The following is a 13,580-nucleotide window of genomic DNA, read 5'->3' as shown; positions in this document are numbered from 1 at the left end:
TCCTATTACGGTTTTCTAATTTGTTTCAAGTTTATTTTGTGTAGATCTTATCCTCCTTTTGTGTTTCCTGCCTAGAGAAGTTCCTTTAGCATTTGTTGTAAAGCTGGTTTGGTGGTACTGAATTCTCTTAACTTTTACTTGTCTGTAAAGCTTTTGATTTCTCCATCAAATCTGAACTAGAGCCTTGCTGGGTAGAATATTCTTGGTTGCAGGTTCTTCCCTCATCACTTTAAAATATATTGTGCCATTCCCTACTGGCTTGTAGAGTTTCTGTTGAGAAATCAGCTGATAACCTATGGGAGTTCCCTTATATGTTATTTGTTGTTTGTTGCTTGTTGCTTTAATATTTTTGTCTTTAATTTTCACCAGTTTGATTACTATGTGTCTTGATGTGTTCCTCCTTGGGTTTATTCTGCCTGGGACTCTCTGTGCTTTTTGGACGTGGTTGACTATTTACTTTCCCAAATTAGGCAAGTTTTCAGCTATTATCTCTTCAAATATTTTCTCAGATCCTGTTTCTCTCTTCTGGGATCCTATAATGCAAGTGTCGGTGCATTTAATGTTGTCTTAGAGGTCTTTTAGGTTGTCCTCATATTTTTTTTTTCATCCTTTTTTAATATTCTTTTTTGTGGCAGTGATTTCCACCATTCTGCCTTCCCAGTCACTTATCTGTCCTTCTGCCTCAGTTATTCTGCTGTTGATTCCTTCCAGTGTATTGTTCATCTCTGTTTGTTCTTTAGTTCTTCTAGGTCTTTGGTAAACATTTCTTGCATCTTCTCCATTCTGTTTCCAAGATCCTGGATCATCTTCACTGTCATTATTCTGAATTCTTTTTCTGGAAGGTTGCTTATCTCTATTTTATTTAGTTGCTTTTCTGAGATTTTTATCTTATCCCTTCATCTGGGACATGATCCTCTGCCTTTTCATTTTGCTTAACTTTCTGTGATATGGTTTTTGTTCTGGCGACTGTAGGATTTTCTTGCTTCTTCTGTCTGCCTTCTGGTGGATGGGGTGTCTTGTCGTGGTTTCTCCTTTGTCTTTGGACATGGGGTATCTTTTTTTGGTGAGTTCCAGTGTCCTGTCAGTAGTTGTTCAACGGCTAGTTGCAGTTTCAGTGCTCTGCTATCTTGATCTCCAGTTTTGTTTTGTTTTATTTTGGCTATGCTGAGTCTTTGTTGCTGAGTGGGGTTTTCTCTAGTTACAGGGAGCGAGGCTACCCTTCTTTGTGGTACGTGGTCTTCTCCTTTTGGTATCTTTTCTTGTTGTGGAGCATGGGCTCTAGGGCACAGGGCTTCAGTAGTTGTGGCATGTGGGTTCAGTAGTTGCAGTTCCTGAACTCTAGAGCTCAATAGTTGTGGTGCATGGGCTAAGTTGCTTCATGGTATGTGAGATCTTCGTGGACCAGGGATTGAACCCACATCTGCATTGGCAGGCAGATTTCTTTACCACTGATCCATCAGGGAAGCCTGTGGTATGAGTTTTGAAATTTTATAGTAAGTGTGTTATTATAGTAATGTTGGTTTGGTATAAGATCATTGTATAAAAGATTTAATCAACGCTTATCTGACTTTAGTTATTAATGAGTCAAAAAGTTTTTTTTTAAGTTAGTTTAATTGGAGGATAATTACTTTACAATATTGTGGTGGTTTTTGCCATACATAGACATGAATCAACCATGAGTGCACATGTATCCCCCCATCCTGAACCTCCCTCCCACCTCCCTCCCCACCCCATCCCTCTGGATTGTCCCAGAGCACCAGTTTGGGGTACCCTGCTTCATGTATTGAACTTGCACTAGTCATCTATTTTATATATGGTAATATACATGTTTTGATGCTATTCTCTCAAATCATCCCACCCTCACTTTCTTTCACACAGTCCAAAAGTCTATTCTTTACATCTCTGTCTCTCTCTTTTGCTGCCTTGCATATAGGATTGTCATTAATGTCTTTCTAAATTCCATATATATGTGTTAATATACTGTATTGGTGTTTCTCTTTCTGATTCATTTCACTCTGTGTAATAGGCTCCAGTTTTACCCACTTCATTAGAACTGACTCAAATGTGTTCTTTTTCTTAGCTGAGTAAAACTCCATTGTGTTTATGTACCTTACCTGTTTTTCTGCCGATGGACATCTAGGTTGATTCCATGTCTTAGCTATTGTAAACAGTGCTACAATGAACATTGGGGTACCTGTCTCTTTCAATTCTGCTTTCCTCAGTGTGTATGTCCAGAAGTGGATTGTTGGGTCAAATGGCAGTTGTATTTCCAGTTTTTTAAGGAATCTCCACACTGTTCTCCATAGTGGTTGTATCAGTTTGCATTCCCACCAACAGTGTTTTCTCCACACCCTCTCCAGCATTTATTGTTTGTAAACTTTTTGATGGCAGCCATTCTGACCAGTGTGAGATGGTACCTCATTGTGGTTTTGATTTGCATTTCTCTGATAAATGAGTGATGTTGAGCATCTTTTCATGGTTAATTAGCCACTTGTATGTCTTCTTAGGAGAAATGTTAGTTTAGTTCTTTGGCTCACTTTTTGATTGGTTTGTTCATTTTTCTGATATTGAGTTGTATGAACTGCTTGCATATTTTGGAGAGTAATTCTTTGTCAGTTGTTTCCTTTGCTATTACTTTCTCCCATTCTGAAGGCTGCCTTTTCACCTTGCTTATAGTTTCCAAAACTTTTGTTTTCTTATTTGTATGTTTTCTGGCATTTCTCCTGAGATCTAGAAATTTAACATTTCTGATACTCTTTGCACTGTTGGCCTCTTACGTTATGGTAAAGTTATCTGCTTTTACAAACAGTATAATTAATATCAAAAAGTGATGAAGATAATAAATAATGGCTCTGGGTTTTGAGTTTTCCTTTCTTTTTTGTTTTATTCAGCCAATTTAACTTTTTAGCTCAGGATTAGCATTCTGAAAGATTTTTACTGAGTATCCCTTGGAGAGAATAGGCTTCTATTTGAAGCAGTGACCTTTAGCTCTTCTCATACTCCAAAGCATGATGGAAAGTTGTCTTGTCTCCTCCACTACTGTACAAAAGAATTCTTTGTCCTTTGGGGCTAACAAGTTAACAGCTTCAGTGACATGAGGCCAGTCTTTAAGGGGCATAGCTGAGTAATTCAACTCAAATGAGAAAATATAAGAAAATGACTTCTTTAACTGGAATGGGTGAAAGAGATGGGAAGTTGAGAAATTACAGGAAATTTAAACAAATATTAATGCCTTTTATATATGGCTGTAGAAAGGGCTCCGGGCTTAACTGACCTGATTACGTCTGTCTTTCTAATCAATACTGATCATGGTTATCCTGCTAATTTTATAAAAATAATTGTGTCCATTCTTATCATTATATCACACATGGATACATCTGACACAACGTAATGTCTTTATTTTCAGCTGATGGTTAAAAGCCATTCAGTAAAACACTATATGGCCTTTTAATAATTCAGCTAAAAAGTCGGTTGTAGGTTTTGTTGAATTATTAAGATATTTGTCCATTTCCATTTGTTTAAAAGAAACCTTATTAACATGTTGAATTTCCTTTTACTGTGCTTCTTTTTTATCTGAGCCTGTTTCTGTGCACAGTTTTGAACTTAAAAGGGCAGTATGATGGAAAATGTACAAGCCTCCAAGTAAGGTTTAGACATTGCTTTTGTGGTTTTTAAACTTCTCTTTCTCTGTGTATTATAGTTTTCACTGTTAAATAATATGAAATCTCTTAATGTGTCATAAGTAGTTCTTGATATTTGTGTTAAATAAGGACTACTCTAGGACTTGAAGAGTTTTTCTTATTCACCATCAGGGCTTGAAAGAGAATTTGTATTAAATGTTAAGAGAAACACATACATATTCCCATGTAATTTATATTTTAACCAAAGTTATATCTAAGCCTTTATCTTGCTAATTGACATGTAATAATCAAGGGCATTGTAGAGCACTGAAGTTACTTGAGTTGCTGGAGCTTGTTATGTATATTTGAGATGTATAATGTAACAGAAGCTCAGGGCATGCTGAAAAAGTTTTATGATCCTCCAGTTTTATTTTGTGTTTATTATTGACCATGTAAATGGCAGTTCTGTTGAGAAAGGGTTTATAATGTAGCAGTAGGTAGTTTATAAAAGCCTTTTAGGAGTGTGCTCTTATTCCTTCTAATACAAGGCAGTGTGATAACTGGAAGGAGTTAGAACTGTGTTTTGTAGAATACTCTTTCTATACATTGTTAATAGATAATACATAGGATAAAATGGGTTCTTTAGTTAATTAAGTTTGGAAAACACAGGGTTAAGCAGTGGTAATTAGATTTGTTTCCTGAAGGGCTTCTAAGAATTTTTCTTATGGTGGTGTGTTTTATGAATTCCTAAGGAGGGGTGAGTCTACCAAAGTATGAAAAATTTGGAAACATAGGATGAACTTTACAATAAATACACTATTGTTCCTGTGTTTACAGACTTTGGGGCATTTTATATCCTCTTTATTATGCTTTTTTCTGATTAATGACTGGATCCATTGCTTTAATTCTAAAGGTACTTCCTCTGAAGTGTATCCAGAGTTTGAAGAAAAATACTTGAGCATATATTTAAAAAATGTAACTAGCATACTGTTTAAAATTAAATTCATCCTGTATTTCTCTCTTATATGGACTAGTGTATACTATAAAGGGCCTCACAAATATTTTAATTATGGAGGCTTTTTTAATATAGATCATTTGCAGGGACTAGTGTTCCATGGAACATACTTCAAGAAACAGGTCTGGCCTTAAAATAATTCCCAATTTGACTGTTTCCTGAGATGTTTTGTTTTTATAATGTAGGAGAGATATTTGTGATATCATATTCACTGTTGGATTTTGATTTGCTATTATTATCCCAGTTTTACAAATTACTAGTTTTGTGATTAAGCTTCCGTTTTTGCATCTAGAGTGGAGGTGGTAATAAAAGTTACTTTTTAGGGTTATTGTGAATATTAAGGCAAATCTTCCATGTAACACATTTATCATAGTTGCCTGGTATAGAACAGATAAAGGTTGTTATTATGGAGAGTTATATGTGCACATGTTCCTCTAACATTTAGAGATGGATGGTTGGTTTATCAATGGCCTTGTCCTTAAATTTTTCTTAGCATGAGTCACATGGCGAGATGCTATATTTGAAACTTGAATGGGAAAGCCTCTTGGTTTTATAGTTTTTTTCCTAAACAAAATAGATTCTCTAGCTGTCTGTGGCACTTAGTATAACAGGGTGCATTTAGGGCTCTCATTTACCTTTGTATTTGCAAAAATGCGTCGTCCCCTCTGAGAGGTAAAGCACCTGTAGTTAGGCCATTGATACTTTCACGTTGCTTGAGGGAAGAGTTCAGCTAGTTTCTGAAGTGCACATGTAAACATATATGCCTTGAAAATTAAGTGTTCTTGAGAATTGTGTATCACATTTTAATGAGGCAGTGTCTCGAGCTTTTCCCACTTTGCTGTATGTTTGTTGGAATGTGTCCAACAGTCCATGTCATGTGTTGCTCATCTGTTTTGTAGTGGAATCAGCAAGTAATAACTGCAGGCAGAATAATGAGAGCCTAGTTAAATGAGGTCAGAGTGGTTGAAAGAAATCGCTTATAACTGTTTAAAACCATCAGTCAGACGTATATCCTGTAAGAGTGGATACAGATACATATGTGTGGTTGAGTCCCTACACTGTTACCTGAAACTGTCACAGCATTGTTTGTTAATCGGCTAAACCCCAATACAAAAAAAAAAGTATATCCTTTAGCATTTCTTGTAGTGCAGGACTGTTGGCAATAAATTCTTTTAGCTTTCCTGTATCTGAAAATAGCCATAAGAAAAAAAGTATATACAGGGCTCTTTTCAAGAACAGTGATAAGTATATATCACTGGAACAAATATCAGTATATACTAGACAGACAGCAAAGTTAATTAATTTTTGTAAAGAAAATTTTAGAATTATAGCTTTTTCTTTTCTAATTGTTATGTATATTATTGATAATAAAGAGAATTAGTATTTAATCTTTTAACTGAAGAAAAGAAGCACAAATTGGAGAGCAAATAAAACAGATTTACAAAAATTTATGTAAGTGATATTTATGTATATGATGTTTAACTGCTTTGAAACCTTGGACTCAAGTTCTCAGAAGTAGTTGGTCTCACGTGACAATGGTTTAAATGTTTTATATTTGTTTTTTATATTCTATGATTCTTAATTATTTAGATTCTTTAATACTATGAATAATGAAGTATTTTTTTTTATTTCTTGTTATTTAAAATAGCATTAATGCCAATTTCAGAGGGAGACTTATTTTATTCTTGGATATTTTCTTTCACAGTTGTCTGCGTAGTGAATGTACGTGTTTATTGAACTTTGTTAAAGTTATATCATAAACAGTTTTTTAAATGTGATCACATGACCATCATAATTTTGGCTTTTAATGACTATGTCATATTTTGCACATATCTCCTCCTCTGTTAAACAGTTAATTTATTTAAAAAATCTGTTATAGACAATACTGTGGTTAATATATATGTGCAAATAACATACATTTTATTTTTGTCTCAGGTAAATTCCCAGGATTTATGTTTATTATATTTAAATTTGTGGTATTTTACTTTGCATATCATTTTGTTTTACAAATACTTATATAATGCTAATTCTGTGTGCCAGGATGGTTAAGTAACTTGCTCAAAGTCACACAGCTAGTAAGTGGCTGAGCAGTCTGCCTCCAGTTTGTGCTCTTTATAACTTTGCTATAATACCTCTTTTGACACCTTTTGCCAATTAGCTCTCTCATAAAAGAGTTAAACTTACTTTTAGTCATTTTAAGCACAACTTAGCTGGATGATAATTTTTAAAATGGGTAACCAATTCAGCAGGTATGAAATAATACACTTTCATTCAGTAAAACACTTGATAAAGATTAATTTTAAAAAATGTAAAGCTTTAAGTTTTTTTTCATAAAAAAGGCTTTCTATTTGATTGCTTTCTACCACTAGAAATTTAAAAGAAAGAGGGAAATTGATCCTGTCTTTTTTGACTGATCATATTGTTTATTAACTTTGTTTAGCAAGTATTTTGTAGTATAGATAATTAATTGTGCATAAAAAATCACAATTTGAAAAGAGTTTTACTTGTCAGTGATAATTTTATTTAAGGTAAGTATTTTAAATTCTAAGGGCATGACTTGTTCATAGTTGAAAATTAAAAACCATGCAATGTGGTGTAAATTAAAAGACGCTTACTCCTTGGAAGAAAAGTTATGACCAACCTAGATAGCATATTCAAAAGCAGAGACATTACTTTGCAACAAAGGTCCATCTAGTCAAGGCTATGGTTTTTCCTGTGGTCATGTATGGATGTGAGATTTGGACTGTGAAGAAGGCCGAGGACCGAAGAATTGATGCTTTTGAACTGTGGTGTTGGAGAAGACTCTTGAGAGTCCCTTGGACTGCAAGGAGATCCAACCAGTCCATTCTGAAGGAGATCAGCCCTGGGATTTCTTTGGAAGGAATGATGCTAAAGCTGAAACTCCAGTACTTTGGCCACCTGATGCGAAGAGTTGATTCATTGGAAAAGACTCTGATGCTGGGAGGGATTGGGGGCAGGAAGAGAAGGGGATGATAGAGGATGAGATGGCTGGATGGTATCACTGACTCAATGGACGTGAGTCTGAGTGAACTCTGGGAGTTGGTGATGGACAGGGAGGCCTGGCGTGCTGCAATTTAGGGGGTCGCAAAGAGTTGGACACGACTGAGCAACTGAACTGAACTGAGTCTCAGTCCACTGGACAGGTAAAACCATCCACTATCACATCTGCCATTCTTTTTTTAAATTATTTTTAATTGAAGGATAATCACAATATTGTGTTGGTTCCTGCTGTACATCTAATTACAATGTTGTGTTGATTTCTGCTATACATCAACATGGATTAGCCATAGGTATACATATGTCCCCTCCCTCTTTAGCATCTGCTATTCTTATTTTCCAGTCATAACTACTATTAACTATTTGTAAGAATTTTTTTTAATGTGAAAATCTTCTCTTCCCTTACCCTTCTCCCCCTTCCCCTACCTTCCTTTCTTTTTACTGATGGAGCTGTGACTTCTTTGGAATTGTAAATATTCTTTTGAAATATGGAGCTCAGCTAAATGAACTTCATTTGGCATACTGCCTGAAGTATGAGAGGTTTTCAGTATTTCGCTACTTTTTGAAGAAATGTTGCCCATCGACACCATGGGACCATATATCTGAATTTATAAATCACGCAATTAAAGCACAGACAAAATATAAAGAATGGTTGCCATCTCTGCTGCTTGCTGGATTTGACCCACTGAATCTACTGTGCAGTTCCTGGTAAGAAATCCTACTACTGTGGACTTTACTCTTTTCATTTCCCCCAATTTCTTGAAATCTCTGTGTTGGGAAGAGGTTGTTACTGTGTGTGTTTTGATTGTGATGGCTGTGTTGGGATGAAAGAATTGGGGACCTGCTAATAGTGAGATTGAATGTAAGGATTGTTGTTTATTGCTAAGTCGTGTATGACTCTTTTGTGACCCCATGGACTGTAGCCCACCAGGCCCCACTGTTCTTGGGATTTTTCAGGCAAGAATACTGGAATGGGTTGCCATTTCCTTCACCAGGGGATCTTTCCAACTCAGGGATTGAACCTGCATCTCCTGCTTGGCAGGCAAATTCTTTACCACTGAGCCACTGGGAAGCCCTGAATGTAAGGATAGAATCCTAGAAAAAGGTCAGAGGTGGTTAGAAGAGAACAGAAAGGAGTGGGTGCCAGTGAATCCTCTCAAGAGGGCTGTTTCTTCTAATTGGGCCATCCCTCATGCTGCTTTTAAAATGCTGCAACAGAATGGTTGTAGCAGCTTTGGTGATTTCTAGCATCCCTTAGTCAACTAGATTGAACACTCTGTCTTGTCTGTTTGAACTTAGTCTCTCTCAATAAATACTGATTTCTGAAGCAGCTGAGGATACAACTGTTTACCTCAAGTGGTTTCCCAGAAGGGCAGTGCCTATGAGTGATTATATGAAAGTTGAGTCATAATTTTTCTAGGGCAAAAGAATAAAAGCTGTTCTATAAGCCTTTGCAGGAGTTACGTGTCTAGATGAACTGAGAAATTATTGATAATTGTAGCAGTGAGAGAAATCTTTTGGCCTGATAATTTGAGTCAAGTGAGAAAATAGAATAAAAGTCTATAGGAATATAGAGAACATGGGGTGTTTTATAAAATTTCAGTGAAATATTTGGAAGATTTCATTTTTGTGCTTTAGAATTACCATTTACTAAAATAATGTTTGGGCAAGTACTGAAATTTTGGATTTCAGCAGAAGAGTGCTTTGATATCTTGTTATTTAAATTTTGCTTTTCAAAGAGGTCCTCTCTGGGATTCCTGCAGGCAACACTGGTGCTTCCTACTTGTAAATTTAATTTGCATTTCTGTGACTCCATCTTCTACCTGGTGGCCTCTCCATCTGTATTGTAAAGAAAAGATCTTTATTTGGCAGGATCCCAGTATATCACCTTTTTATTATGTCTACCATAATGTAGAATTCAACAGTTTTCTCTAAGCAGAGATTTAAAATTTTAGGTTTAGGACTGTCATGTCTTCCTGATACTGAATGTTTCAGTTTGGTGGCTTGTGAGGAAAAACTGCTATCTGATAGGTGGTTTGAGGAATATAGAAGTAAAGCAAAATTTAGATACATGTTCTAATCTCCACTTTACTTTTTGTTTATAATTTGCAATGGTTTGAGTCCCTGATTGTATTTACTTCTTTTTCCAGCAGTTGATTGATTAATATACCATTATCTACTTGATAGATAATAACTCTCTGTATAGATAACTCTCTGTATACCATTTCAATAAATTTTCACAAAAATTCATAGTATTTTTTGATACCTGAGATATAAAATTATTGACAATTAATTGAGAAATATAATTTTTAAAAGTTATTTGTATATGTTTACTTGTCCTAACAAACCCCCTTTACATGTGCACATGTGCGTGCACACATCCACTCACTGCTGAGATATGAATACTCACTACTGAATGCTGTATCTAGCTATTAACAGAGCTCTTTAAGTACCTTTAACTTTTTACTTAGTGGATTTTGTTGTTGTGTCTGGGCTTCTGACAACTAGTAGCAGTTGTCGCTCACCATTCCCTCCCCAAAATGCTTCTGTAAATCCAGCTCATAGAGATACCGTGGGCAGTCCTGGCAGGGTGTTCCCTTTCCTCTGTCACTCCATTTTGTTCTTACTCCTGAGGCACCCGCATTTTTCTCAACCACACTTCTTGTGTTTTACTACTGAAGCCACTTACTTGGCTCCATCTTACTTCCTATTACTTTCAGCCTTCATGCTCCATTCTGGTTTTTAGCTTGTTTATTTCTTTAACCAACACTTAAAATATTGCCTGATATACAGTAGCAACTATGATTGATTCTTTACTATTAACTCATTTAATATAAAATATAGTAGACACTATTATCATTAATTTATGGAGAAGGAAATTGAAGCACAGTGTTCGACATACTTGCCAAAGTTCACACAGCTATTTAGTGCTAGAGCTTAAGATTTGGACCCAGGCTGTCCAGTAGTATAGCTCAAGTCTGTCTTTGTAGCCCCTATTCTATTCTGCCTTAGTCCTGTGTATCCCCAGGATTGTGGTAGTTTTGTCACTTAATTTCGGGTACCTTGTTAGTTGTGTCTGACTGTTGTGTCTGACTGTTTGCAACCCCAAGGACTGTAGCTCAGCAGGCTCCTGTGTCCATGAAATTCTGCAGGCAAGAATACTGGAGTGGGTATCCATTCCCTTCTCCAGGGGATCTTCCCAACCCAGGGATCGCTCCCGGGTCACTTGCATTGCAGACAGAGTCTTTACCATCTGAGTGACAAGGGTACTTTAATCTGTTGCCTAAACTGGAGGAATCTGGGCCAACTTTTCTCTTTCCTATTCCTAAATTAAGAATAACCTATATAAGGAAAAAATTAAATGTATCCTCTTTTCTTTTCCTCCTCGGACAACTACATAGACTGTTGGAAGAAAAGGGAATTATTTAGCTTTATCCTCCTAAAAGGTTCCTAAAATAGTCTTCTATCCCTAGTTCTTCTATGGGGTTCCCTGCCCCTCATGTGAAAACTTGCCTATTTGAGAATTTTTTGTGGTAATAAGCCACTGGATTTGTGCTTTGTTTATTGGATGTGTTTGGATAGAAAAAAGTTAATAAACAGTAAACTACAGATTATTTTTAGTAAATTGTAAAACTTTCAGCTATTTGAATTGAGAACAAAAATTGTGTGTATTTTACTCTGAAGGAATAACTTTAGTTACTTTATTAGAAAAAACACAATAGAAAATTTCACTTTAGCAGTAAAAATGCATAACATGGTTAAATTTTTGTTTGCTTATCTTTTATTGAATGGATAAAGCCAGTGTTTATGCTGAATGTGATGAATGTTTTGCTTTCTTTGATCAGTTTACATTCAAAGAACTGTTTTAAAAAATTATCCTATAAAAATTCCAATATGCTGTTAAAGTGGATTTTGGTTGTATTTTATTTATATCACATTTAAGTCTGTTGCTTAATCTTTGTCATGTCAATTACAAATGTCTTTCCTAGATATTGCTTGTCTTAAATAGTCTTTAAAAATGTATCTGACTAAATAATTGCCTGTCACAATATAAGCTGCAGAGTTGAAATATTTTAATGCAAGACTAGGTTTCCCTCGCACCATCAGTGCAATAGACAAATAATAGAAAGTGAATGTCATCTGTGCATTTAGTTGATTAACTGTCAATCATTTATGATTGTACAACTGCTTTGTACAATGTAGTGGTCAATGTAGTACAGTAACAATACATTTTTAGTGGCACTGTCAGCATTGGTAAAATACTCAACATTGTATTAATTAACGCTGTGTAAACAGATTTATTGTGTGTGTTTTTAGATAACTGCATAAAAATGACTTTGTGTTTGATCACAGTGAGACTTAAACCACATTAAGGTAGAAAAATGAAACCATTAAAAAAGAAATAAGGAACCAGAACTGAGAAACCTTTGGTGTGGGTTCCTAGAAAGTGAAGGAGATTGTTTGCCTTTGAATATATTTTATCATTTCATGTATTCTCAGTATTTTCTGATAAATTGTGACTTCACTGAGAACTTCTTGAGAAGTAAAATGTTTCCCAGAGTGTTTGTGCTGTAGTTTGTTTTTCCTTATATGAGTTTGCTTTTTTTATTTTTTTTTGCATTTCTTTTCCATGGGGATGGTCTTGATCCCTGTCTCCTGTGCAGTGTCACGAACCTCATTCCATAGTTCATCAGGCACTCTATCTGTCAGATCTAGGCCCTTAAATCTGTTTCTCACTTCCACTGTATAATCATAAGGGATTTGATTTAGGTCATACCTGAATGGTCTAATGGTTTTCCCTACTTTCTTCAATTTCAGTCTGAATTTGGCAATAAGGAGTTCATGATCTGAGCCAGTCAGCTCCTGGTCTTGTTTTTGCTGACTGTATAGAGCTTCTCCATCTTTGGCTGCAAAGAATATAATCAATCTGATTTCGGTGTTGACCATCTGGTGATGTCCGTGTGTAGAGTCTTCTCTTGTATTGTTGGAAGAGGGTGTTTGCTACTGGGATATCTTTGGAAGGAATGATGCTAAAGCTGAAACTCCAGTACTTTGGCCACCTCATGGGAAGAGGTGATTCATTGGGAAAGACTCTGATGCTGGGAGGGATTGAGGGCAAGAGGAGAAGGGGACGACAGAGGATGAGATGGCTGGATGGCATCACTGACTCAATGGACGTGAGTCTGAGTGAACTCCGGGAGTTGGTGATGGACAGGGAGGCCTGGCGTGCTGCGATTCATGGGGTCGCAAAGAGTTGGACATGACTGAGCAACTGATCTGATCTGATCTGATATGAGTTTGCATGTTAGAGAATTAAAAATTTGGGAAATAATTTTCATACTCTAATCAGTCATTTCAGGGATACTTTGGACCCTGAATTACATAAAGTAAGTTGTCTTTGAGATGACAAGTTTAGAGTATTACTCAGTTGTGTTTTTTTTTTTTTTTGCCCTTTCTTTTGTCCTTGCTCAGTAATGTCTCCAAAAAAGCGACCTTGAAAAGAATTTCTGGTTTTGAAGTAGTCACCAGAGACCCTTATGATTTTATTTTTCTTCAAACAATGTGATGTTAGGGGAGTATCTAATTGAGTACAAGATGAGTAATCTTGTTAGAATTTAAGTTGTCTTTACGCTTTGACTAAATTTCATGTATACAATGTTATAAGGCCCACTGAGAATATAATACTGAAAATTCCAAGCAGGTTCTAGTAATATGAAATATTTATATAGTATTTTATAGTTTTAAAAGTCTGTTCAGCTATTTTTATGAACAGTCTCCTGAAATACACAGGTTAAGTGTTATTCTCATTTTAGAGACCAGTATCTAGGGCTTAAAGAATTTAGGCAACATATTTGTAAGTAGTAGAAGTGTTAGAAATCAGAACTTTTCTTAGGTCATTGGCCTTTCCATTAGGATTCAAGTACTTA

General features: G+C 35.7%; 1 protein-coding gene across 5 annotated transcripts in view; it reads left to right on the top strand.

Annotated features, from left to right (window-relative positions):
* ASB3 (ankyrin repeat and SOCS box containing 3) overlaps window positions 1-13,580 on the top strand; it is a 120,742-nt gene that overhangs the window by 85,878 nt on the left and 21,284 nt on the right. For 4 of the 5 annotated variants that reach the window (XM_061432353.1, XM_061432350.1, XM_061432352.1 and 1 more), the window contains one exon: window positions 8,104-8,361. The exons of the other annotated variant lie outside the window; for it this stretch is intronic. In XM_061432353.1, coding sequence (XP_061288337.1) covers window positions 8,104-8,361 — 258 coding nt within the window. The remainder of the gene's footprint in view (window positions 1-8,103; window positions 8,362-13,580) is intronic. 5 annotated transcript variants of the gene reach the window in all.

Source organism: Bos javanicus, chromosome 11 (assembly GCF_032452875.1).
Source record: "Bos javanicus breed banteng chromosome 11, ARS-OSU_banteng_1.0, whole genome shotgun sequence".
NCBI classification, from domain to species: Eukaryota; Metazoa; Chordata; class Mammalia; order Artiodactyla; family Bovidae; genus Bos; species Bos javanicus.
The sequence above is the reverse complement of the archived record's forward strand: the minus strand, read 5'-3'. Positions and strand labels throughout refer to the sequence as shown.